The sequence below is a fragment of the Erpetoichthys calabaricus genome, chromosome 8 (genome assembly GCF_900747795.2).
Source record: "Erpetoichthys calabaricus chromosome 8, fErpCal1.3, whole genome shotgun sequence".
NCBI classification, from domain to species: Eukaryota; Metazoa; Chordata; class Cladistia; order Polypteriformes; family Polypteridae; genus Erpetoichthys; species Erpetoichthys calabaricus.
In genome coordinates this window covers 70515934-70543021 of record NC_041401.2, presented here as the reverse complement: position 1 = coordinate 70543021, position 27088 = coordinate 70515934, and the positions used below count along the sequence as shown (strand labels likewise).

Genomic DNA, 27088 nt, shown 5'->3' with positions numbered 1-27088 from the left:
AGCAAATCATTCAATAATCTAAATCTGCATGTCCAAATTAAAAATATACTGTAGGCCAGGGTCAAGTTCAATCCTTGGAGACCCCTCTTGGCTGCAGGCTTTCATCCCCACGACCTTCTGCTTTTAATTGGACTCCTCTGTTTTATTTAAGTAGGGTGTTATTTCTCATTTATGTTTTGGTGTCAACAGAGAAATTACAAAACTTGGCTTTCTAAAATTTTATTGGATCAGAGTAACCATTTGTGCATGTTATATGGTAATAATTTAATGGTGTTTACCTTCATTTTTAAAATTTTCATCATCATCATCACTGTCATGATTTACATTCCACTTCTCCTGGTGTTTTGCTGATTTAAGTCTCATTACTTACTATAGTAACCACGTTAGTGGCTCTGATACTGAAGTAACTGCAGCCTTTCGACATTCAGTGTTGTGTGTCTGGTTGTTGTTGTTAAATGTGACTATTAGGACACAATTAAGTGAGCAGAAAAAGGTGAATTAATAGGAAAATGACAAAAAGAGTTAAGTTCTCTGGGAAAATGTATTATACCTCATACAACTTTGTTTTTCTGAATGCAGAATAAGAAAAATAAAAGATCAGTTAATTAAACAATTACATTAATTACAGGAAGATGACGCAGTGATTGTGAAACTGGTTTGGACAAAAACCTTCAGCTACAGGGGTCCTCCAGGACTGAATTTGAGACTCACTGTTGTAGGTAATGTTGCTCTCTCTATTTTTAATTTTTTTCTTCTGATGCCAGTTTGAACATTGAGTCCACGTATAGTGCTAGTATTTGCCAAAACAGGTGAAGGAGATGAGTGGTTTGTGGTATTTGAAAGGTTATAAAGTGGAGAAGTCATCTCAGCAGACATTGAATGCAAGGATTTGTATGAGATGTCCTGGTCAAAGAGCAGGTTTTCTTTCCTTTTCTTATTGCTGCTTTATCGTTTTTGTGCATAACACTTTGTATGAGGCGACAATTCTGTGGTGTCATGGACACTGTATTTATTTTCTAGAATATAAACTGCAGTAAGCGCGGCTGTGCTGTGTATATGAAACGGCAGAGTTTTTCCAGTGTTTCCTGGTAGACATTTCCCAGTTCCCTAACGTTCTGCTGTTTTATTGTCAGTCTGTCTGAGGGGGACCTCCCTGCAGAAGCAGTTAAAAGAATACAAAATTAAGGAACGCTTTATTACACAAAGGGGCTTTGTGGCATATGGTAAATCAATTTATCCATTGTCCTTCTGATGGTCAAAGTGGATAAACTGTAAATGATATATAAACATTTAAAAGCTCTGGATTAAATTTACAGCACTGTTTTATTCCAGCATTTTCCAATAAGTTAAATATGTACAGTAGAGTATTTACTATTAAATACAGATGAGAAGTTCATATTGTGGGGTCCATTACATGTTTTGTTTCTTTCTGAAGGAACAAATATTGTACATCTAAAGTTAAAATGACTTTGTTTGTTATTTGTGTTTTAGCACAACCCATTTCTTTTGACTTTACTCAGGCATTTCACTGTTTTTTTTTCTCTTGTTTCAGTAGGCAGCATTAGACAGACAGCTTTTAGCAGAAGACATCATTTTTGGTTATAAAACTGTGCCCACTTTGCAGCTGTAAAGATGTGAAGGTCTAGGACCAGTCCTGCATGCACATCACTTAATCCAACCTAAGCTCTCAATTATACTTACCTTATTAAATGGATTTTACAGATTACTCTATAAATATTATTAAGATTCACCAATACAGCACTTAGCATTGACCTGTACCTCGCTTACTGATTCATAAATTATACTTTTAAGCCAATAAAAATATACATGCCCCTAAAATGCCCACTCTCATATTTCTCCTAAAGTGCAGAAGGACTAATAAAACGTTTTCAAAGCCAGTGTTACAAAAAGGCCAACACACATACATCTTCCTGTAAATAGAATTTATGTAGCATTGTAGAAGATAATGAAAGCGAGGTAGGGTGGGACAACTAGTTAAAAAGATGAAAAGCTGGATAGTTGAATTGTTATTGAATTTCATCATATAGTTTATGTCCTCACAGGTGGCGCAGTGGTAGTGCTGCTGCTTTGCAGTAAGGAGACTGTGGAAGATTGTGGGTTCGCTTCCCGGTTCCTCCCTGTGTGGATAGTGCTTTGAGTATTGAGAAAAGCGCTATATAAATGTAATGAATTATTATTTATTCCATTTCACTTCTATACTTAAACCTAATGGGTGTATTTTCTTCTGTTCAAGTTCAAGAATGGATGTGCTCTGCTCACTTCATTCCTGTTTGTCTACTCGCAGTCACACTATAAGTGTGGTCTCCAACAGGCTAGGAATTGTAATACAAAAGCAATAGGAAGAGAGAGCTTTACACCGATATCCATTTGAACAAATCACTACTTGACTAAGACATTCACTCAAACAACAAAAGCCGAGTTTGTCATTATTTTACTGTCATATAATTAAGACTCTGAAATATTATGGCTGTGAAAAAGTGGAAATCAATAATTCTTTATCACAGGTTTGAGCTCCCATTACCTGTTTGTCAGGGATTATTGTGTTACATTAATTTAAAAACCTTCCATTTTAAAATATTTAAGACTTTCACGTCTAAGCTACTAAGACTCTAAATCTCATGCATTTATATTCATTAACTCTGAAAAGAAAGTAGAAAACTGCATCCACTCAAGAAGTGGACAATGACTTCAAGTTTTTAGTTTGAACTATTCTATTCACACCTAAATTTAGTGACTGGAGGCTTTCACTTTAGAGTTTTACTATGTTGCAACTGTTTTGTCAGGATATTTGCAAACATTGTGGCGTTCAAATATTCAAGAGCGACGTCCAGCATATTTAAAGAGTTAAGGATAACTATGAGCCTCAATGACCTGCCTTAATAAGGAAATACCCTTCTACAATCGAATGCACCTTGTGGATTCAAGTCTGACTAAAAGGACGGGGGACTGAGATTGTCACTGCTACTGTTCTCAAAAACTGTGGTTGTATAAGCAGTAATGGTAAGACCTCTTACAGAATTACACAAATCTGACAGTGAATGAACCATTTCATAATGATGTTAAATGGCTAAAGGCATCAATGAAATCCATTACACTCAGCAATGCTTCCCACTGGCACTTCTCATTCTGTGCTTTCGCCAGGACTAGCAGTGCTTTCCAGTTCTGCGGGCCCAGATTCGATATGTACAAAATATATTATTAGTGCCATTAAAAAGTACATAAAAGGTGTTCATTGGTTGTGCTTAGCCAAACTAAAAATACATTTAAAATGTATATAAAAAGAAAGATGACATTTTTGAGACTAAACACCATGACATATGCATGGCAGCTCTATACCTCTGTATAGAAATAGTTTGGTGTGAGCTGCTCCAACTGATTTTGAATGTTCAGTTCTACATGAAACTCTCAAACCATCTCTTCTCAGATTTAAAGGAGGCATGCCTCTGCCCCAGTACACTGAGATTAGAGAAACCTTTGGACATAGTGCTAAAATGTGGACTTCCATTGGTTTTTCCTTCATTTGTGTCTGCCATGTTGTAGAGGTCTGTTGTTAGGGGTTTGGAGATGTGGAGTTGATTTTTGCCCATTCTGGAAATGTGTCCAAGTGGAACAAAGCCATGCCCCATGTGTTGAGTGCCAAGTTAATACATAACACGCCAATGATATTCAACATAGATCCAGCCTTTACCTAGAGAAAAGGAATGAAAATGTTAGTGTTTACTTATACAGGGCAGCAGAAAACAGGCCATTTTCTATCCCGATTTCTGTGTTACTAATGGCTAGACTGTTTTTGCTTTGGCTTTTGAATGAAAAACAAGGAGTGTGAATAGGTACTAGGATATTTAACACATATGATAAAATATATGCTGCATTGAAAGATGTACCTCTAAGTGTGCTTATTCACAAAGAAATTATTCACTCAAAGAAAACCAAACAAAAGCACATACCCAGGAAGGTGAGAAAAACAAACAGAGAGAGAGTAATTAAAAACACAAATTGCAAAATTACACCATTACCTCACAATGTTGCCACATTGCACACTCTTAACACTTGAGGATGAGAATAATAAAAAATGACAGAAAAGGTTGGATGTTATTTAAGTACGTTTATAATTCCTGACAAGAACCAGTCCTTGATGGGGAGCCAGGGCACATTCACAAACTCACACTCAGTCGTATGGAGTACCTACGGAAAAGTCCACACACAGAGAGAACACAGAAACTTCACAAAGAGTGTGAGCAGTTTTTCTTATCTTAAAAATCAGCTACATTCTCCCGTTGTGCCATTTTGTTTTGGTATTGATGCTTTGTGTCAAACATTGTTTTGGTTTTGTTAGGTGAGTTCAACTGGAAGTGTACAGTGCATGACTACACCTGGTAAGAGGTATAAAGATTGGCATTGTGCACTTCTTAGTTGTCCATGTTTGTGGACACAACCCAAAAAACCTAGTGTTATTAGTTTGTATTAATACAGTATTTACACAGTCTGTGTAAAAATGTGGGCTGCATCAATGTGGAGTCCCAAGATGGGACAGCTAAGCTCCATACTGCTTTAGAATCTAAACATGAAATACAAGGACAGCAAATTAATCATCAGACACTTATTCCACCATATTCAATGAAGCCTTGGTTTTAGAGATTCAGGCTTTTAGAAAATGACAGGGGTTGACAATAAAAAGAACAATAGAAAGAATAGAAAGAACAAGACAAAAACCACTTCTCTGAAATCAGGAATCAAGGGGTTTGAGTATTGTAATAATGGAGAAATTAGGGCACATTTTGTAAACACACTTTAGTATTTTGGGTCAATTTTAGAAGTTCCTGAACCATCTGTTTTAGTTCATGGTCAGGAGTTGTCAGCATTGACTAACTTGAGGGGCCATCAAAAACTTTAGATATCCCTCCGAATCTGTTAAAGGTTAAACATTAGGTTGTTTCAGTTGATGGCAATTCAATTCTGTTTAAGGCTATTCCCATATAATTCTTCTTTTTAATATAGCGCTCTTCATAATTGATACCATCCATGAATGCTGACGTTTTCTGCCCATTTCCTTATCTGTTAGATCACCACAGTCTGCAAGTTTACCCACTCCCAGATCACTCAGTTTAACTCCTCAATTTGCTTGATGATGTTGCTCCTCTGGAGGTACCAGGTTTTGCAAATTGCATTACGTGGAGCAGGGCCTCTTAACTTTTCTGAAAATCTATTAGTAGTGGGAGGTTTACTTACCATATCAATGACTTTAAGGTTTTTATAGGAGAAGGCAATTGCATTTGGAGGTGTAGCCACGGGAAGCATGAAAGCCATGGATGCACAGAGTGTGCACGGGAGCATGACGTACAAAGGATTGAGGTTAATGGCTTGGGCCTGCAAGAACAAATAAAATTGTTAATCTACCTTTGCATCTTTTAATCAATGCCAGTATCAACTAATAGCAGACAGTGCAGTACTGATGTGTGCTCATGTTTTTTTAGATTACAGAAGTGGCCACATTAAAATTAATTTGAATCTGGAAAAACGTACCGTAGTGTATTACAGAAACAACTCCAGACAGACAAGATTACACAGAGGCCTGAAAATGATAAGTGTAGCTGTGTCTTTTCCAGGATCCCAAAATTACGCATCTACTGAGATGGCAAGGTAGAATCCAACATGAGTCAAATGTATAATGTGTGAGAATAAAGGGAACATCAAAAGGTAACATAGTTATTGTGCATGAAGTGTTTTGGTTTGCAGTGCACATTAAAAAAAATATATAAGCATTTGTTTTTGAAACAGCATGAAGAGACTAATGCAATGGTTGGGCAAACAGAAAAATGTCTTAGTTGGTTAAGAGGTGACTATGTGTCATGTGCACAGGAAGACTTGTCAGTTGTCACATACACAGTGTTGCATAAAAGAATAAGAGCTGAACTTAAGAGACATTTAAAGACAAGAATGTAGTAGAAATAATACTTTTATTTGGGTATGCTTATTTGATTGTGCCCTTGTGTCCACAAGGATCTATCCTGGGTCCACTACTCTTTTCGATTTACATGCTTCCATTAAGTCAGATTATCTCGGGGCATAACATGAGCTACCATAGCTATGCTGATGACACACAACTGTACTTATCAATAGCGCCTGATGACCAACACTCTCTTGGTTCACTGTCCCAATGTCTTATTTGTGTTTCTGAATGGAAGAGTAGTAATTTTCTCAAACTAAATAAGGAGAAAACAGAAATTTTAGTGATTGGCAAAAATGGATAAAATGAGGGTATTAAAAATAAACTTGATGCATTAGGATTAAAAGTCAAGACAGAGGTAAAGAGTTTAGGGGTAACTGTTGACTCTGACCTGAATTTTAAATCATATTAATCAGATTACTAGGACAGCATTTTTTCACTTGAGAAACATAGCAAAAGTTAGACCTCTTATAAGATTGCAAGATGCTGAGAAATTAGTTCACGCTTTTGTTTTCAGTCGGCTAGACTGCTGTAACGCACTCCTCTCAGGACCACCCAAAAAAGACATCAATCGATTGAAACTAGTGCAAAATGCAGCTGCCAGAATCTTAACTAGGAAAAGAAAATCTGAGCACATCTTTCCAGTTTTGATGTCACTACATTGGTTACCTGTGTCATTTAGAATTGACTTTAAAATACTGCTTATGGTTTATAAAGCCTTAAATAATCCTGCTCCATCCTATATTTCAGAATGTCCTTCACTTTACACTCCAAATCGTAACTTTAGACCTTCAAATGAGGGTCTTCTTATAATTCCAGGAGCTAAACTTAAAAGAAGTGGTGAGGCAGCCTTCTGCTGTTATGCACCTCAAATCTGGAATAGCCTGCCAATAGAAAATCGCCAGGCTAATATGGTGGAGCACTTTTAAAAAACTGCTAAAAAACCCATTATTTTAACATGGCTTTCTCATAGTTTCATCTTAGTTTAATCCTGATATTCTGTATATGCATTTAATTATCATTATCATTCATGGTGGCTCCGAAATCCGTACTAACCCCAACTTTCTCTGCTGTTCTTTTTCCGGTTTTCTGTGGTGGCGATCTGCACCGTCACCACCCGATCAAAGCAATGTGCTGTCCCTACATTGCTAGATTAAAGGCCAGAGGTCCACATGACTGTCATCATCAAGTTCTTCCATGTGAAGCCTGAAAACTATGAGGACTGATTGAGATCATTCATGTTAGGTAGAATGCCTAGAGGGGGCTGGGTGGTCTCGTGGCCTTGGAACCCCAGCAGATTTCTTTTTTTTTCTCTAGCCATCTGGAGTTTTTTTGTTTTTTCTGTTCTCCCTTTTCTGTTAGTGTTCCCTAATTCTATTTTTTATATATTTTTTTTTCTCTTGTTTCATCCTGTAAAGCACTTTGAGCTACATCATTTGTATGAAAATGTGGTATATAAATAAATATTATTGTTGTTGTTGTAAACTAAATGAATCAATCAGAGTCACAAATAATTCAGCACTAGAATATTCCATTTACAAATTAGCTTGTAGGAGTTATAATAGAACCTTCTATTAACTATGTACTAATATATAGGCAAACATTTTAACATAACTAGGAAAATATCTGTATTAATTTAACGTAACCTAACTAACTAACAAATGGCTCCTACAGCATGTCTCAGAAAACAAGAATATAAAATCAATCCTCACCATTGATGCCAGGATAGGCAAGAAGAGTGTGGTGGTGGCGACATTGCTGGAGCACTCCGTAAATAAGGCCACAAGTAGGCAGATGATAAGAGCAGTGGCCGGGGCTGGGATTTCCTGTAAAGGTGTTAGCTTCTGACCCAGCCATCCAGATAAGCCAGATTCCTAATGGGGAAAGAAAAGGAGAGTCATGAGCCCTAGTGGACAAATTGTTACAAGATCACCGGTGAGAGGTCAGGTGTTGTTTATTTTAGAGGAATTCCTACATGGCCAATATGGAAAAAGATGTTCCGCTGTGTCAACCCCTAACGGAAGCAGCCGAAAGAAGAAGAGTGTAAATGAAGATTTAGTCAGCTTTCATTGAAAATCATGACAGTTACACACAAGAATACAAATGTATGTGTTGCATTGTTGCAGTGAAATGCTTTTGTACATGGTGAATGACAGTTTCTTTCCACTGCTTTTTTGTTTTGGCTGCATTTAGCATCTTACCTCACTTCCTTTTGCCAGAGCAAAGCCACCTCCTAGAAGCAGGACAATATTCCAGGGCATCTTTTCATGAACGACATCCCAAGTCATTAAGGCCTTTGGAGCCTTGAAAGTTTCCCTCTGGCTCTGATCTACAAGACATAAAGGAAAGTGGTCCTGAGTAGCCTGCTATTATACAGGGTCCGTGTTGTAACTTTGTTAAGTATATGCGATAGAAAGAATTCGTAAAAAGGATTAGAAAGCTTGATGTATCTAGTTGTTTTTGTCTTTAGAAGTTTTATTTTTGCCTTATTTGGGGAACTGAAAATCCACACGAGTCTGCTGAACATGAAAGAGATTCTCCCAAAGTTAATGTGTGGTGTGCTTTGGGAAAAAATCAAGTCATAGGGCCATTCTTTTTTGAAGGGGGTGTTGTTAATGGTGATAGCTATTTAGAAATGCTGCAAAAATGTATTCCTCAACTTGAACAATTAGGACTGATAGAGAATACAGTGTTTCAACACGATGGTGCTCCTTGTCACTTTGCTTTGAATGTTAGACAGTTTCTACATGAGAAATTCTCTAACAGATGGATTAGAAGAGGTGGACCATTTTCTTGGCCTCCACATTCGCCAGATTTGACTCCACTGGATTTCATTTTATGGGGACATGTGAAAGCTAATGTTTATTCAACCAAACCTCGATCTTTAGAAGACTTGCAAGCTTGGATAACTGATGTGATTGCTGGTATTCCTGAAAATCAGCTTGAAAACGTTTTCCGAGAACTACAGAATCGTAATACCCTTTGTATTAGTAATGATGGTGGACATGTTGAAAATTAACAAGAACAATAAAAAATGTAAGTGTTTCTTCTTTCTAATCCTTTTTACAGATTCTTTCTATCACATATACTTACAAAGTTACAACTATTTTAAATTGCACACGGACTTTATGGACACCCTGTATAATATTACAGCCAGGATTTATTCTCTGTCTTGTAATTATTTTCTGTTGTTTCTATTAACTTTGAATCATTATGTTTCATATTTCTGTGTTATTTCTCATTGTTTTATCTATTATTTATTAATTATGTTCTGTCCCTTTAAAACGGTTTATTTAATATCTATGTGTAATGGTTTGTTGTGTTATGTTTTTTGTACTTTGTGGTTGGAGCCCCAAAAGTCAGATCCAACTTGATGTCACTGTTGAAGGACCATCCTCAGCCTTTATCTTTCAGTGGTCCATTGAAGTTCTTTTGAGTGAGTACTGGATGTTCCTGTTTATCGGGATATTTGCTTCTGATCATGGTTTTTGATATTTGGATTGTGTATTGGGGCTTGTTCAGCAAGGATCGCCTTTTCATCATTTTTGTTCTTTTTGTTATTTCCAAATAAGTCATTGCATTGATAAAGATTCTGCATCAGCTTTGTCCTTGTTTTAATGATGCCTTTCCCTAGAATTGTATATTTTTGTGCATTTTAGATTTTTGGAACATTTAAAATATTGCTTGAAACTTTGAAAGCCAGTTCCTCATTTTCTGCCTAGTAGGCCGAAGCCTCCCTGTGGTGCTGGATTGTGAGACTTGTTGGGGTGAGGCCTATTCTAGGCAAGCAAGAAAAGAATGACCTGACTTTGGAGTCCTCCCCCCCACCCTCTTCGCTATAGAAGGGCACTCGAACCATAACACCTTCCTTTACTGTAGTTTGGTATTTTATTTTTCTTAAACCAGGAAGGGTAACACTTAGAATTCCAGAGTACATGTGAGGCATTAAGTAAGTTAAACATTATTATGCTTCTGATCTGCATGGACTGCATGTGGTTTTGTTTGAGAGTTGTCCGTGGCTCCGGTCTTTCTCTTTTTGTCATATCTTTGTTTCCTTTACCCTTTATTTGTAATTCCTTACTATTTGGTCTGAAACCTAATGGGGCGCAGTCTGCAAATGGATTATGGCTCCCAGTTACTGCAAATTGTTTTGCTTAATATTTTCTTTAGCCCCTTTACCTTATCAGTTGGTTGTGTTGTCCTTCTAGTTTCAATCTTTGCATGCTCCTTACTACTCTTCTTGCTTTATCCAGTATCTTTGTATCTCTTGTCTATTTTTTTTTCCTCGCAAAATTATAGTGGGGTTTCACAACATTGTCCATTTAAGCTGGAGGTACCCAAAACAGATTTTCAATAACAAGAATTAGTGTTAGTGAGGGCTAAGAATGTACAGCGAGTCTGAGGTTTTGCTTTGTTTATTCTATGACTTTTGTTCGCTGGTTCTGTTTTTGATGGCTTGGCTCTTTGATTTCTGGTTCAGAACTTGACAATGTCTTCATCTTTCTCCTTTGCTTTTTCATCTCCCAGATTTTCCCTTAAAAAATCCCAATGGATACTTTCTATTTTCTGGGTGTTCAAAAGAGACTCATTTACTGGAATGATGAAAAGGAACTCAAGCACAACACATTTTTGAACCTTTGTATCAATCTTGGATATAGCTAGCCATAAAACCTTATTAAGAAAGAATATCATTTAGAAATGAAACCTTCCTTTGATTACACCAGGATCCAAATCTAGCAGCCTATTTGCCTGAGCCTGAAATCCCTTATGTTCAAATTCAGGACCTCCCTGTTCTACTGTACTGGACGACTCAAGGTAAGGGTAAAACATTTGGCTTGATGTTCCTGCAGCTATGATATTCAAGAAGACTCTTACTTGAAACATAAAAGGCAGATGTCTTTCAAAGGCCCTCAAGCACTCACTTCTTATTTTGACTGATCGGCACTGCCCTCTGATATAATTACTGATAGCATATCTTTCCTTGAGATTGAACTGCAATCTTTGAAAATGAACAAGCTCAATAATACATTATCAAGATTAGACAAGGATAAGACCCTGCTGACTATGTAAGCATTACTGTCTGACGGCAGTTGACATAAATGAGTTTCTGCAGAACATTGCTGGCTTGGTCTTTTTGCAGAGAAAAGGGACTGAGCTGTAGCATGGGATGGCAGCTGATGTCTTAAATCGCCAGTAGACTCTACCTACTTAAACCAATTCTAATATCCTGTAGCTTGTTAGTGTTGACATGAGAGCAAATGGACAATGAGCACTCTTAAGTTGTTCATCTTCAGGAATCTGTGTGGAAACTGTAATTCTTCATATTCCATACATAATTAATCAAATGTGTCAGCAAACAGCTTAAGGCCTTGTCATACTATATGATTTTGCGTAATCTTAGCAAGTTGGGGTCAGTCACTGCGCACTCAAGTGACCACCATTCATGTAGTTTTATATCTGCCGCGAGTCAGTTCGACTAGTCTGTGACTTGTCCCAGCTGAAACAAACATATCTAGTTTTGCCTTAACTTAATAGGGCTGAGCTCTGCCTACGCGAAAACTGACAACCAATGAGTACTCTCCTGGAAGGACAACTTATGCAATATAGCTAGTTTAAACAGGGGGAAGCATAGTTGTAAAACCTAACAAACAGAACAGGGGCCAGTCTGTCTGATGTCTTGTGTTTTACATGCCACGACAGAAATAAAAGGGCCAAGATTGCAGTTGAAATCACCAGTACCATAAAGTATTTGCAAAAAACCACAGGTCTTTGGAAATGTGAAACTGTGCTGGAAAGTGTTCACTGAGTTGTGTGATTTGCCATTCACAGTTATTTATGTCATATAATTTGACATTCTCAGGTGACAAGATCAGTAATTGCAGTCTGCAAGTTTTGACATCCATTCTGACTAGGAGTCATGTAATGTGTTGCTAGCTTTACAATCAGCAAAATCCCAATTAATAGTCTCTCTATTATAAAAAAAAACTTGGGACAATACGAGACTTTTTTCCTGCAACGATACGTGATCTTTTGAAAAGAGACAGAGAGACACATTCACGTCCCGCGAGACGGTCAAATCATATCATACTTACAACCTTTGGAAGCAAGTCCTGTGATACACATGCAGAGCAGGTTAGAGATAATGGAAGTAGAAAAATTCAAAAGTCTCAAAAAAATGAGAGTAAAGATTGCATTAGCGCAAACAAACAGAAAATATTACTTGGTGAAATAACATAACAGCGAAAAGAGATCGAATAGTGTTTGAGGATGTCTGGGGGAGAAGAGAGACAAGGCAATGAGACAAAAGGACAGCTGCTGTACAGGCTTTTAAATGTTTGAAGCGCCGCACGAAATGCAGATCACATGGCACAGGAGCAGTAGCAAGCCATGCAGATGATTGAGCAAAGAAGAGGTAAAAAAAAACATCTGTTATTTATTTCCCATTGTATCATTGTTTAAGAGGGGTTTCGGAGAAGCGGCAGCGTCTCCTTGGGGTGCGTTCAGCCCCCCTCTTCAGAACGGCGCATAACGCTGGTGGTGGGGATGGGGGGGAAACAGGGTTGGCAAGCGAAGTGGGCAGGGGCAAAGCCCCCTAGTCTTAAATAAGATGAAGACTAGGTTGGGTATGGGTCCAATAAAATTCAATGTAAATCAATTTAACATTATAATCAGAGAAATTAAAAATATGAATACAGTATAATTACACAATAATGTCTTCATTCAGAAAGTAAACCTTATGACAAAGATTTGAGAGATGTTATTGTCATTTGGCTCATTACTACTTTGGTCTACAATTTGCCCCTAAAACTCCCTTATTAGTATTTATCGCAGTGCAATAGTAATCAGGTATCAGCCACATGATTTGGGGGTAAGAAAAAATAAAAAGAGGGAGTTCGATGGAAGCTCTTCAGTCAAGCATTATGATTCTTGCCTTTGTAGAAGCCTCTTGTAGTGATTTTGAGATGCAGATATTTGCATTTCCTTCAGACTTCAACCTTTTTTGGCACTGATGTTTGGACTTTGTCTTTGTTTCATGTTTTCTTTTTGTGTTTGACCATCTGCCTCACTATTATTGACTAATTCTCTGGATCACAAACTTAGATAATACGTTTTTTTTTATCATGTTTCACTTTTCACACTGTCAGCTCATTCCAACCTGCACACCACTTGAGATTTCTGCTTTACTGGGTCGCATTGTACAGTGCAGTCCTGCAGCTTAGCTTTTCCTATAGTAAAGCTGTGTATGTGCCTGTCTCTGTAGGTGTGAAGGGCTGCTGTGTGATTATGGACTTGTCCTTGTCCATTACCATATAGTGGAAGAAAGTGAATAGGGAGGCGTGTAGAATGTTGGGTTATATTGTGCATTATACAATTGCGAGTAAATAGGGATAATGCTTAAGGTCTATAACGCACCTGTGAAGCCTCATTTGATAATGTTTTGTAAAGTATTTATCTTCTGTTGCAAGAAGGATATACAGTAATAGTAATACAGTACAGGGTCTAAAGAAAAGTTGCAGAACTCAGTCAAGGACAGCAGATACAGTATGTTCTGTATGTAGAGACTGAATGAACTGAAACCTTTAATTTTAAGGAAATAGAAATTAAGAGGAAGCCAGGTAAAAGTGTTTAAAATTATGAAGGAAGAAAGTCGGATGGATGGTACAGTAGATGTTCAAAAGCACAAACCCAGGGCTAGAGGTAGTTAAGGGTATATCTCACTAGCTGTATTGTTGTGAGTGGCCTGCTTTTGTTTTCATATAGTCTTCTGGTTCTTTCTCTGGGGATGTCAAGGCAGAGACAAGCAAGACCAGCTGCAACAGGCACAGTGCAGGACTCTCCAGTCAGGTGCATGCATTCTGTCACGTTAACACTGGATCAGTGTACTGTAGGTTTACAAATCAAATCAACTGCATTTTCCTGACCTCTGCATGAAGACTTGTCCCCATGTTCATTTGAAAATATTGGGAAAGCCTGCTTTTCTCCAAAGAACAGACATTCAAATTCCAGGCTCAAACCCAGGACTTCAGACAGTGCTGCTGATCTTCAGATCACTGTCACTACTCAAGCAAAAGAGCACCAATTAAGAGTTGCTCAGGTTTCTAGGTCAGGTGTGTAAAACGAGCGAGTCAGTTTTCAATGGTGTGCCTCATCAAATGAAATCATAACTTTACCTCTTTCACAGCAGACGAAACGTGGAAGTTCAGATGGCACAAAAAACAGGACCATGCCCATGAAGATGGCAACAGTCCCATCTGTGACATACCTGCAACAAATATAAAGAGCATGTCATTTATTCAGCCAGGTCCCATTAATAGGTTTGTGCATAGTTAGGTAAGGGCAGGGAGCCCTACTCAGCCTTTCTTTAAAAGACAAATTTGCAGCTTTTGGAGTTGGTGATCTGATTGGTTGAATGTGTTCCATGTGGTTCTGGAAGGTTCACTCAAAGTTATTTTTTATAGATTTGTTTATGTCTGCCTAAATGTTGAGTAGTTCTTTTGTGTTTTATTGTTTGTTATTTTGAATTTTCTTTTAAATTTGTAAATGAGTATGTCATTTTAGTGTTTTAAATAAAGATGTGATTAATGGAAATTAATTGCACTGAAGAGTAAAAATAATTTTGCTCTTGATCAGCTGTTGCTTCTCATGTTTTTATGTAGTGAGAAACAGGGAGAGGTTTGCCAGTTGAAGAGAAGAAGCTGGAAATACGTTTTTTGTAAAAAATTGTATATGAAACACATTTTGCATTAGAGTCTGTCATAACACTTAACAAATGGATGGGCAGACCTGCAGATGGTTGGACAGACACATGTGGAGGGCAGTACCTAACAAACTGACCATTCAGAGTATTTTAAAGATGGCATGTCCAACAAATATTTTGAACACCTAAACATTATTTGAAAATGAAAGAAACACTCACTGTTTGTTTTCTACCTTGAAGAGATCTGTGGCCCAGCCCTTCATGAAGCCAGGATCCCGAGTGAACCAGAGCAGGACCAGCACAATAAAGATAATAAGAACGCCTATCTCAGCAAATGTCATCCTGCCCAACTTATTGTGCTCCTCCTTAATCACATTGTAGGCCTTCCTGTCCCTTTCTGTGCGTTCCTTTCCACAGCCAAATGTCTCCTTGAAACTAGAGATTGGACACAAATTGTTGATGGTGAGGAATTGGAAAGTAGAGCAACTGCGTAATACTCAACTAGCAGTAGGTAGTTATATTTTCAAAAGTGCTTAGCATCCTTACTTGAAGCCCATGTACATCCACTGTAGCCAGAACCAGGCTAGAAACAGCATGAGAATCATGTTGGGAAAGGAAAAGGCAAACCAGGTAGCAAAGTTGACCACATCATTGTTATTTTTAAAGAGACTGTATAAAGATAAAATTGAATTTGAAAAAGGAAGATCAATTATTATGATGTATAATTAATCTTCAACAAGCTACTCATAAAAAGAGCCACCACTGGCCGACTACTCACTCATCTACTTGTCCCTTTAGAATGAGATTGGTAGTGCTCCCTGTCAGCGTTGCCGTTCCCCCTATGCTGGCTGCGTAGCACACACAGAGACTCATCCCCTTAGACAGCTCGGTGTACTTATTCCTCAGAGCTGATGAACTGTTGGTTACAGGTCCTGTTCCCTCTTCCACTTGGAAGATGTGACCATTGCCTTCAGAATAAAGAAAAACCATCATGGTTTTATTTTTAAAATTTCTTCTCTTAATTTTGTGAAATAACGAAGCAAACTCTTTCTTGCTTTTCTGTTTTTTTTTAAGGCCCATTTGTAGTAAAACCCTGTAAGACGTTATTAGTGAGAAGACATTGTGTAGACTTTATGGAACTAAAATTCATGAACAGCGACATGGAAACATCTGAAAGGTATTACGTGGTCTTATTTTTGAACTGTTTGGTAAAAAAGGACTATTACTAAATAACTAAAATGGCACAACGTTATAGTGAAAATTTTTGTTTATTAAAGCATCTAGTTCATTTAGATTCATTTAAATCACTTTATACTGAGTTGGAGGGGCAGCAGAATGCCACAGAGGTTATGGCCTGGTCCGTGCAGTTTGAATCTTCTCCCCTTTCTATGTAGACTTTTTCTTTGTGTTCTGCACTTTATTTTCCACATCATGACGACATGAATATTAGATTGGTTGCCGACACTATATTATACATATACTATTTTAGGTCTGCTGTGATGAACCGCCATTTTACCTAAGTATACTTTGTGCCTTGTGTGTGAGACGCTGGTAGGCTTTGCTTCCGGGAACCCTGAAATGGATTTAGTGTTCAGAAACTCATGAATGGTACAGTAAATATTTGGATAGACAGTTAGATATTTAACTGGGGTCAGAACGACGGTGTAGTGCTGCCTCATAGCTCTAACCTGAATGCAATTGGAAGCTTAGTTTCAGCTGCTGTGCACTTTGCACATTCAGTTCTTGCCCACCTGGGTTTTCTCCAAATTCTTGTTTTCTAACTTCCAAAATACAAACAGATTTAATTAACTATCAATTTTAAAATTTGTCCCAGGATTGATGAGTGCACTGTATGAGGACTAGCATCCTCTCCAATACAGATTCCTGCCATGAAGGCAATACTGCCCATACCCCAGTTCCCAGTAACTGGATCTATAAAATGCAAGTACCCTATGAGAGCACTTAACTGAAGAAAAAAGCTAAAAACAGTCTTATCTCTTTACCTGTTACTTTTCTTTTTCATTTAGATACAGAAAAAATTTTCCAGGTTTAAATATTTCCAGAGGTGAGTGAAACTTACTGCCATTGTCTGTCAACTCCAGTTTTGGTTTCTCTGTCATTGTCTCGGGCTCATATCCTGGGTTCTGATGGGCACCTTCACAATCGGCCTGTGCCTCAGCCTCGCTGTTACTCAGCTGCTCCAGCACTGCTTGAGCAATGGGCACCATCATAGCGGTAGTGGCTGTGTTGCTGATCCACATAGACAGGAAGGCTGTGGTTCCCATAAATCCCATCATCAGCCTGTAGGCAGAAAAATGTATAACATCTCAGTCTAAGAGTGGTTTTTGCGTTACATTTTTTTTCAAAAACTATTGAGCAATGTACCAGACAGTTCAACCATAAATGAAAATATCCAATATCTCCATATATAGAGTAAATTAATTAAATATCAATATGGCAAACAGTAAGTGGAGAAACTGGAATTAATCCACATGGACTTGGGGAAGACATTCAAACTACACACAATCTGCAATGAGTCCAGTGCTAGAAAATGAAAATCATTTAACAAATGATTCAGGCTGTCATACAGTATATTATGAGTACCAAACCAAATAACAGCCAAGAGTATTTCCCTTGACAGTTTTATACAAAGAAAAACATTTACAATTTTTATTAAAACAACCTTTTACGTAAAGCCTCCCAATACCATTTGAATATTCTCATGAAATCTGTCTCCTTTCCTCATTCACATCTTTTTTTTTATATGTGCAAAGAATTTAAAATGAAGGATTTTATACTTCGTAACATGATGATGCTGAGGTTTACACTGGGAGTACTGGGCTCAGATCCTGGCCTACTAACGATCTGCCTAACTTTTATGTTCTTGTTGTATGTCATGATTTTCTTGGGCTTTCATTTAACATCCTGATTGTCATGATCAGTTTTTTTTCCAATATGTTCATTATGTACTGTACTTTATGTACTTATTATCATTACAAGCTGAAGTACAAATTATTAAGAAAATAGGTCAGCTGTTTTTGTGTGATTGGCGAAAAACAAACATACAGACAAACAAACGGCTAAAAGTTTTATTTATATTGATCTTCTTTATTATGTTCTGCTATTTTTTACGCAATGCCATTTTGCTGTTTCATGCTATTTTGTGACTTTGTTTCATGACTGTGGCCATGATGTTTATGACAGTGTCGACTGTTGCCAAGCATGTGATCTGAAGGTGAGGTTGCATTATGACTTTAACATGTAAAGCCTATTTAAGATCATGGTGCCCCTTGTAAGGCATCCAACATTTGAATAAACCTAAAATCAAAGTGGTTTGTTCTCAAAATTAATTATAGTCAAGGAAAGGAATCTTTAGGTACACTTATGATCTTATGGCTTTGTTAATTTGAACTAGATTTTTGGGTTTGTTGCTTGTTCTTAAAAGACTTTTCTGGCTTCTGGTTTGTGGTGGTCCCTTTTATTATTCTAAAGGGTTTGTGTTTATCTCCTGGACTTCAGTTTAATTTTTAAAAATGTTTTCATTTTTAAAAGCCAATTTCCATTAATGAAGAGTTTTCTCTTTTAGTTCACGGTTCACTGTTTTATGTAACTTCCATGTATTAACTTTCCCTTTAATTAATGCTTTGGGTAACATTTATAAATAGAAATAATCTCATTGTTGTGTGATTATGTAATATGTAATGTTACAGTGTTGTTTTCCTGTGTACATTGGCTTGCCTACACTTTAATAAAATTCAGTAAAAAAATCCAATTTCCCAGCTGTCTACTACATAATAACGTGCAGCTTGGGTTAACTGGGAATTCTAAACAAGCCAAGTGTGGGTGTATGTGCCCTGCAACAGACTAGCAAACTGTCCAGAAGCGGCTCCTGCCTTGCATTTCATTCTTCTGTGATGTACCAGCGTCACTCAATGTCAAGAAAATGATGTCAATATATGTAAACAAAACTGGGGAATCTGGAGTGGGGATGTCAAACTTTAGCTCCTGCAAGGACTCAGTGGCTGCAGGTTTTTGCCTTCGTTTTAGTACTTTTGCATTTTATGACTTAGAACACTTAATTGTGTCATTTTTTTTAAAAATAAGCAAAACTCACAGAGAATCATCTGAATTCATAATGAGATGAAAATCACAAGGGAGGTAATGTTGAAGCAACTAAAGTTTATCTCCTTTCTAACTGTATTTGTCTGCTTAAATAAAACATTAAAAAAATAAGAGAGAGAAAAGTTCTAAGGTCTCCATAAATAATTTCAATAACACTCTCAGTTACTCAGGTGTTGTACCATGTTAGCCATTATGAATGTAGTGAGAAGTCAAGCAAAATGTCCTTTTATTGGCTGACTAAAAAGATTACAATATGCAAGCTTTCGAGGCAATGCAGGCCCCTTCTTCTTCTGATTACATTTTGCCTGAAGAAGGGGCCTTGCATGTTGTAATCTTTTTAGTTAGCCAATAAAAGGTGTCATTTTGCTTGACTTCTCACTAATAACACTATCAGAAATGGAATATCTGTAACATAAAAACTAACGCAGAAGAATAAAAATACTAAGAAGCCATCAAACTAAATAACATCAATATTTTCTAGACAGCAATGATTTTTTTTAATGAAGAAACCGGATTAGAGTGAAAACCTGCAGCCAAGTTTAACATCACAACCTAATGGGATTCTGATGATTTGTCAAGATGGTGGACTAAATTATCCTTAAATGAATGTCAAAGAAAGCCGGTGGAGCTATTAGAGAAATTTGCACAGTAGGACAACAGACAATGAAAGAAGAGGAAGGTGCTGTCTGTGAAAGTGTAGCACATGTGCTTAAGGTGACAATATGTAGAGCTCTATGACAAAATTGTCCCAAAGTATTAACTCTCTTACAGAGCTGGCTTGACTCCAACGATGAGAAGGACTCGGAGGGCAATGCGCTTATGCAGGTTCCATTGCTCAACAGCAAGTGCAATGAGCAAACCTCCCACAAACAGCATGTTGGAGTCCTTTAGGTACTGGTTGCACACCTGCAAATGGAAGAAGCAGATGAGCATTTTGGGTAAAATGAAGAAACATTTTGATAACAAAATTCCACCAGACTTAAAGTGTGGCTAAATTTCTTTCAGGTGGTTTGACTCGTTATCCATCAATCATTATTATACGCAAACACTTTAGTTTATTAGGTACTGCAAAAATGCAACTATTACTCATTTACTGTTATGTAACAAGACCTTAACAGACAATTCTTTGGGTCTCCATAACACTTACAAAGCATCAGTAAAGTGGTTATTCATCTCTGCAATGTGGCCTACTAAAATAACTTCACTTTAGAATGGTCAGAGGTGAGATTTAAGTGAGACATATTTCTCCTGATGTTACATACCAGAATACCCAGGGCTGTTAAATTACTAAACTGCACACAGATGAAAAAACACTTTATTAATGCTTTATAAGTGCAATTAAAACCAAAAGAAGTCTTTGTTAAGGTCTTGTTACATAAAAGTAAATAACTGCCCATGCTTTATATACTGTAGCTCCTTCCATGGTGAGCCAAGACAACATTAATTGCACAGTTCAATCTTTACATCCATCCCTTTTCAAAGCTGCTTATTAATTTCAGGGTGTTGTGGAGACATGGTGCTGTAAGACAGATAACACTCCCTGGACAGAGCACCAGTTCATTATAGGGTGCACACACACTTACTCACTTATTTTGGGCCACTTTAGGGTCGCCAGAGGGGTGTGATGGTATGGGGGATTGAAGTACCCGCAAATAAATTCAAGCAGAGACAGGCAGATTGTGTGAAGTCCATACGAATAGTAAGAAGAAAGTGATTTGAACACAGTGTTGTGTAGCTGTGAGGAGCACTGCTGTTGGCCCTGTATAAACCCGTCTCTCCAAATGTCTGTACTCACTTATCCATTTCAATGTTTCAGGTTGTTGGAGCTTATCCCAGTATCACAAAGTGCAGCTCTGAAGGAAAACCCATGCAGACACGAAGAAGAAATTTAAACTCCCCACAGACACAGGCAAGGATGTCATATTGAACCCAAGTCTCTGTAGCTGTAAGGCAGCAGAGGCTCGTATTTTACACAATTTGAGAATACTCTAATAAAGTGTCATATTTAGAGTCAAACACTGAACAGATGTTAGGGTTTGAACCTTTACAATGACCCATTGTAATTACAATAATGTAATTTGAAATGTCTTCATATTGTGTGAGTGTGACCGTTTGGTGGAACATGACTGGCCAGTTAGAAACGTGTAAATGTTCAAAGCATTTGTTAACTTGGCAGCTATACACTTATCTTAAAAATAGAAAAGATAATTTCCAAATAATATCTATTATAAAAAAAATCTTGGAAGGCTTGGAAGGACACAATACGTGATTGTGACAGGGCAGTGAGACAAAAGGACAGCTGCTGTACAGGCTTTTAAATGATCGACACGCAATGCGACAAGCAGAACACGCAGCTCGGCAGCAGCAGTAGCAACAAGCCAGCAGCTGATCCAACCGCAACTCCTTAGCGTGCGTTCAGCACCCCCTTCACAACGCGAGTGGCAGAGACGCAAAGTGCCTGCTGTGTAGTGCACCCCCAGGCTGGAGGGAGAGGGTGAGGGAGCAAAGCGAGCAGGGGGCACAACCCTCTAGTAGCATAGAAACTTAAAAAGTTGAATTTCGTACATGCATAAAATATTATTGTTCTTCTTGTGTTTAGATTGAAGTCCTGTCATCTTAAATTATTTCTGGCCGAAGAAGAGACAAGTTACACTTAATATCCAGAAACAAGCAGATGTATTAGATGTCATGGCAAAATCTAGAAATGAAGAAATAAAGTGCTAGGATATGGTGGGGGACAGGTAGGAGTTGGATGTACTGTAGCTAATAAATGAAAAGTGTGGAATGACAGATGAAGTTAGCAGACTGCATCAAATAGTGAATCGGCAGTTGGATGCATTGTCTTTTCTTTGCTATTGTTGTGTACTCTGCTTGAAGCATGGTGGTAGCTGAATGCATTCTAGAATTATATTTTATAATGAGTGCTGGCACATCATCTCCTTGTGATTCCATAGTTAGTGACTGTGCTTCAGATACTTGCACTACAGAAACTTTGAGAATTAAATGCATCTGCATTATTTATCAGTTTAAACCTCTAATCTCTCACTGGGTAAAAGACTACCAATCACTTAGAAGTCATTGTCACTACTTGATTCTCTAAATATACTTATTCCATCATAGGAGCTTGTCCTCCTCTAAATTAAGCTATGTGCCCTCACCCCCTGTTGAAACCTTCTTTGTTCCTTAACCTTTATTCCTCACCGCATCAGAATCCATGATCTTCATCATTGGGAAGAGCACTGCTGGTATCAGTGCAGTGATAGCCAGTGGTAGAGCCTCAGTGCACCAGAAGATTGCCATCAAGCCAATGACAAATGCACAACCTGCCTCCTGTAATATAAATGTTAAAGTATTAAACAGATTGCAAATCAAGGATTCAAAGCAGTAAATCCTCAACACAATGTTACTCACTCAAGAAAGAGCTACCGTTCAATTCATATTGTAAAAGAGATCTGTTTGATCCATAGCGCACTTTGCTGATCATTACTCACCTATGATCAGGCATCATACTTTGGACTGGACACATACTGTGACTTACTGTTCTGAGCTGAAGATCTCCTATGACCTATCTGAGTGACAGTGGTGGCAGTGCACCGTAATGGGCTTGCATATAGAACACCAAAATTGTATATTTAAAAGCTCCCTTGAAATCACAAGACTTTCTGAGAGCCATCAAGTCTACTGACTCAATGGGAATGGAGAAGCAGGGGAAACGTGGGAGTTGCACTGCATTAGTGAGGCCTCTCGTGTAAATCCATATCTGACCATTAAAACAAAAAGCAATGCACATTCTGCCATTTTAATTGCATCTGTTCAACACTCTTGTCAAATGAGAAGGCTGGAAATTAAATTGTTTGTAGGTCTCTAAATAATAACATCAGGGTACTTCAGGGACCCCATCATTCTGTCAGGAAACGTAATGGAAAAAAAGAAGAATGAAAAATACTCTCATAGATAAAAGCAGATTGGGTTTCATTCATATGTTGCCACTGTACAAAACACGTCAACTGAAGCTGTGTTTTCTCAGACCTGTTTAGGATGCTGCTGACAATTTTAAACATATCAACTTAAATTGATTTCTAGAATATTGTTAGTCACTGGAACTAAGTAAATATTGTGAAAACCTGGTTGCAATTGTGCAGCTGAAAAGGTATTGTTGACACAGCTGCCTAGAAAAGCTTCGCTGGAATTAGAAAGTCAGTGACTTCTTTCCGTCAAAAGAAAACAAATATCTGGATCTCAAATATACTTTTGAACAAGAGATGAATGCCCACATTTTTTTGTTCTCTTTACATACCACATTTAAAGTGGGAATTTCAAGTTCAAGTTTGGTACCTCATTGGTATACACCAGCTGTGCAAGGTGGGTTGAAGTCTAAATAATCAACGTAAATCGCAGCATTAATGTTTACAGTGCTCCATCTATTTGAATGTATGTTGTAATGCATATAGTAATAAATGTATTGCATTTATCATTCTAACAGATGGTGCACTACAAATATTTATAGGAATAAAATGCATTACCGCAAATGCTTGTGATGCGCTATCTGTTGGAATGACAAATGCAATGCATATGTCTCTGTTATTTGCCATTTGGTATGGGATCTGTAAAAGCAGTGTTAATGTTTGTGATGTGCTGCCAGAAGAAATGACAAATGCAGTGCATTTTGTTACAACTGATGTTTGCGATGTGACATATGACTGAAGGACAGAGACGTAGCCACCAGATGGACACACAGATACACAGACATTTAGTCTTTTTTAACATGGATTCTTTTATAGTATTGTAGTCTTGGCATGTATTAGGCACAAGGAAGGAATCATATTTGGAATGTGACTGAAGTCCATTCGAGGGTACACTCGGTCACACTTGGCCATCTTATAGCTGTTAGCCGTCCTGACCTTTGGAATGTATTGGGAAACAGGAATATCTGAAGAAAGGAGTCTGAGCAAACAGACAACAGCTGACATTTACACCCAGCATTCTAGTGAAGGATCACAGGGCTAACTCATTAGCTGCCTAGCTTAACACATAATACATCTGGTAAAGGAGTCAAGATTATTCCACTCATCAGTCTTGTGCAGATGGCTAATAGCTAATTTCCCCTAATGTCTCGTCCAGCCAGTCCTTCTCAGGGTATATTTCTTGCAGGCCAGCACCTCCTATTTTATATTTATTATTACTGTTTTTATTGCCTACCTGGTGATACTGATGCAGAAAACATGAAAATGAGGTTAAAAAAACACAATCTGGCAGGGAAATAGTCCAATGTTAAGTTTCAGTTTATTTATACAGCAATAGTTTGCTTTTATTCAGTAAATGAAAGGCAAGGCTACTGCTTTTGTTAAAGGTTGGCACAGCTTAGCTGTTTACTCACTTGGTTTGCCACCCATTTCACTACTTCATTAAATTTTTAACCTGCAAACTTAGTGCTTTCTTGAATTTCAACTAATGCATACAAAGTAAGCAGTGTCTCATAGTGAGCTAAAGCTGCACTCACTTAACCTAAGAGTCTGCTCATACTTATAACCTTAGGCCAGCTGGATGATCGGAGCCTTCCTACACCACAAAACTCCCTGTAATGCGCAACTTTTATCTGAATGGTGACACTTGGTCAACTGACACATCCATGTCTCAATGCCAGTTAATCCTCCAATGATAATTTATTGATATTTTTTTGGTTTGTTGTGTGTGGTTGTATTTTTTTCCTACTTTGACTCTTCTTCTTTATCTGCAATATAAAAAACACTGAGGCCTGTGAGTCCAATCCCCAAAAATCAAACTGATTGGTCAGATTGGCTTTTGTGACACGACGAAAGAGGCAAGTGCAAGTGAGACATGCACAAAGAGTCGCCTTCAAAGACAGAAAGTATAAAACCGGACAGGAGATGAGAAAGGCACTTCGAAAAATAATGACAGAGTCTGAGAACCAGGCTTTATGGGAACGCATTTCAGAGTGGGAGACACTGGTTAAGAGACACTGAGGAAAGGCGCTGAGAGTACACAGAGGGGCAAGAAATAGCAAATATTTTTTTTATTATCCTATTGTCGGTCTTTGACAGGTACTGTGGCTAGTTTAATATATTGTGTGCGTTATCATGTTATGTTAAAATGTTCTCCCCCATCCACAAATATTTTTGCTAGTTCTATATTCTTCCTCATGCTTTCTCTATTTTTATTATTTATGTAGGGGGACTAGTAGTTTGCTGGTAGCCTAACAAAATAAACTGTTGTTGATATTAATCTATCAGCTTTAAACAGACATTCAGTAAATCTTGATTTTATGTAAGCCTTTTCATAGAAAGTACTTTCACTCAGGGTTTACAAAGAGCAGTTCGTGGTTAACTGGGATTCGAAAAAGTTAATAAAGTTTACTAAGCACAGGCCCGGGGTGTTGCCCATGTTGCCTCCAATGCATTCCATGGGTACTATATTCAAAATTAGGTGCTGGTGGATAGCTTGTTACACATCATGACACAGATGCTCAGCTGGACTGAGACTTGGTAACTGGAGAGACCCCTGCATTGAGTCAAATTCATTGACATATTTTCTGAACCTTTCCAGAAGTGTGAATCAGAAGTAATTTGGTTGATCAAATGATTTGATCATAAGGTAAAATCAATTAGCAAGACTTGCATTTCAAAAACTTGTGAATTTCCCCGGGGGTTAATAAAGTATCTATCTATCTACTATCTATCTATCTATCTATCTATCTATCTATCTATCTATCTATCTATCTATCATCATATAGTGCCTTTCATATCTATCTATCTATCTATCTATCTATCTATCTATCTATCTATCTATCTATCTATCTATCTATTCTATCTATCATATAGTGCCTTTCATATCTATCTATCTATCTATCTATCTATCTATCTCTATCTATCTATCATATAGTGCCTTTCATCTATCTATCTATCTATCTATCTATCTATCTATCTATCTATCTATCTATCTATCTATCTATCTATCTATCTATTTCTTTTGACTTCTGCTAATAATGTTTCAGGTTCAGGTAGGGATGGGGTGTATAAATGTGGTGCCTATGGTTTATCTATTTGAATGGAACATTACATTATTTTATTTAGCAAAAATATCTGCTAATGGGGTTAGCAAAACTTACTTGACAAGATTTCTTAAAATAAAGTAAATAATCTCGTAATAAGTCAATAAATCTTATAATAAGGAAAACAAAAAAAAAGCTTTTTATTTGCTTAGATTTCGTTTGTTGCTGTGTAGGCATAGTTATAAATCTTCAGTTCAACATGTAAAGTTCATGCATCTCAAGGCTTGTGGATGAGTACTAATATGAAGTCTGTAAATCCAGATTACTAGAAAAATGGGGAGTGAGTGGCGAATAGTCAGGCTGGGTTTACAGTGTCAGGCACACAATTCTGATTTTTCATTATACGTAGGTGCATTCTTTGTTGATAACCATACTTTAAGACGATCTGTACAATCTTGTCATTTAAGCAGTGACTGGTATCCACAAATTAATGTAAGGCTAGACCTGAGACTATATGTTTTATAGTGTAACATAATGATTTATGTAAATAAAGATCATAACATGACAGTAAGACACTGCAGATATGGACAGAGGACAGAATTGAATGTAAATGTACATTTTTCTATAGAGAACATAATAGTGATAAATGTCATATTTTCTAGAAAAAGTACACAGACATTAAACATCCACAAATTTTTATGTTCATCAATGAAAAGGCATTTTCTTCTGCTAAATCCCAATACTTCAAAAGATACAGTAAAACTGCAAAGAGGTTTATCTTCAGATTCCAGAGACCAGATAACTGGTTACAACTTTGTCTAAATCTTAGCATTTCTATATTTTTCACAAAGTAGTCCAGCCCAGAGACGTGCAATTAAAACAGAGAAATTGAAAAGATCCCTAAAAGGAGAGACGCTGTTGACATCCGGCTGTCTGTCCTGTCATATCTTACCTTAGAAGGAATGACAACTGGCAGCGGTAAGAGCAAAAGCGGAGTGAGGAACATGATCAGATAGTTCTTATTCACCCAAATCCATTTCAAGAATAAATTCATTCTTGCAGAGTTTAGTTAAAGTAATAGTAAATATATGAGAAAATAAATAAGATAAAAATCGAGTGTGGCTTGGGAAAATAAATAACGTCAGTAATCCATCAAGAAAAGAGACAGAATGGAAAACTTTTTAGTATATATACAGCTGGATTAGGAGAAGTTAATCATTAACTCTAACACGCAAGGGGGGAGGACAATGACAGGGATGTATTACAAATTGCACTTTTTATTTTAAAACTG

At 37.4% G+C, this 27088-nt stretch overlaps 1 protein-coding gene across 1 annotated transcript; it reads right to left on the bottom strand.

Moving 5' to 3' along the window:
- Positions 1 to 1304: 1304 nt before the first annotated feature.
- Positions 1305 to 26942, bottom strand: LOC114655634 (solute carrier family 13 member 2-like). Its single transcript, XM_028806759.2, has 12 exons — positions 26750 to 26942; positions 21990 to 22118; positions 19558 to 19694; positions 16747 to 16967; positions 15445 to 15634; positions 15213 to 15335; positions 14886 to 15101; positions 14140 to 14231; positions 8170 to 8297; positions 7681 to 7842; positions 5251 to 5388; positions 1305 to 3709 (listed from the first exon to the last, which is right to left on the bottom strand). Exons 1-12 carry the CDS (start codon positions 26849 to 26851, stop codon positions 3572 to 3574), a joined length of 1776 nt encoding a protein of 591 aa, XP_028662592.1. The 5' UTR covers positions 26852 to 26942; the 3' UTR covers positions 1305 to 3571.
- Between the last annotated feature and the right edge of the window lie 146 nt (positions 26943 to 27088).

Excerpts from the sequence above, each read along its gene's own strand:
- LOC114655634 (XM_028806759.2), bottom strand. The coding sequence starts at position 26,851 with ATGAATTTATTCTTGAAATGGATTTGGGTGAATAAGAACTATCTGATC. Across the intron at positions 14,232-14,885 it reads TTCAAGGTAGAAAACAAACA|GTATGTCACAGATGGGACTG; the intron begins GTGAGTGTTTCT and ends TATTTGTTGCAG. Across the intron at positions 7,843-8,169 it reads CTCTGGCAAAAGGAAGTGAG|GAATCTGGCTTATCTGGATG; the intron begins GTAAGATGCTAA and ends TTTCCCCATTAG.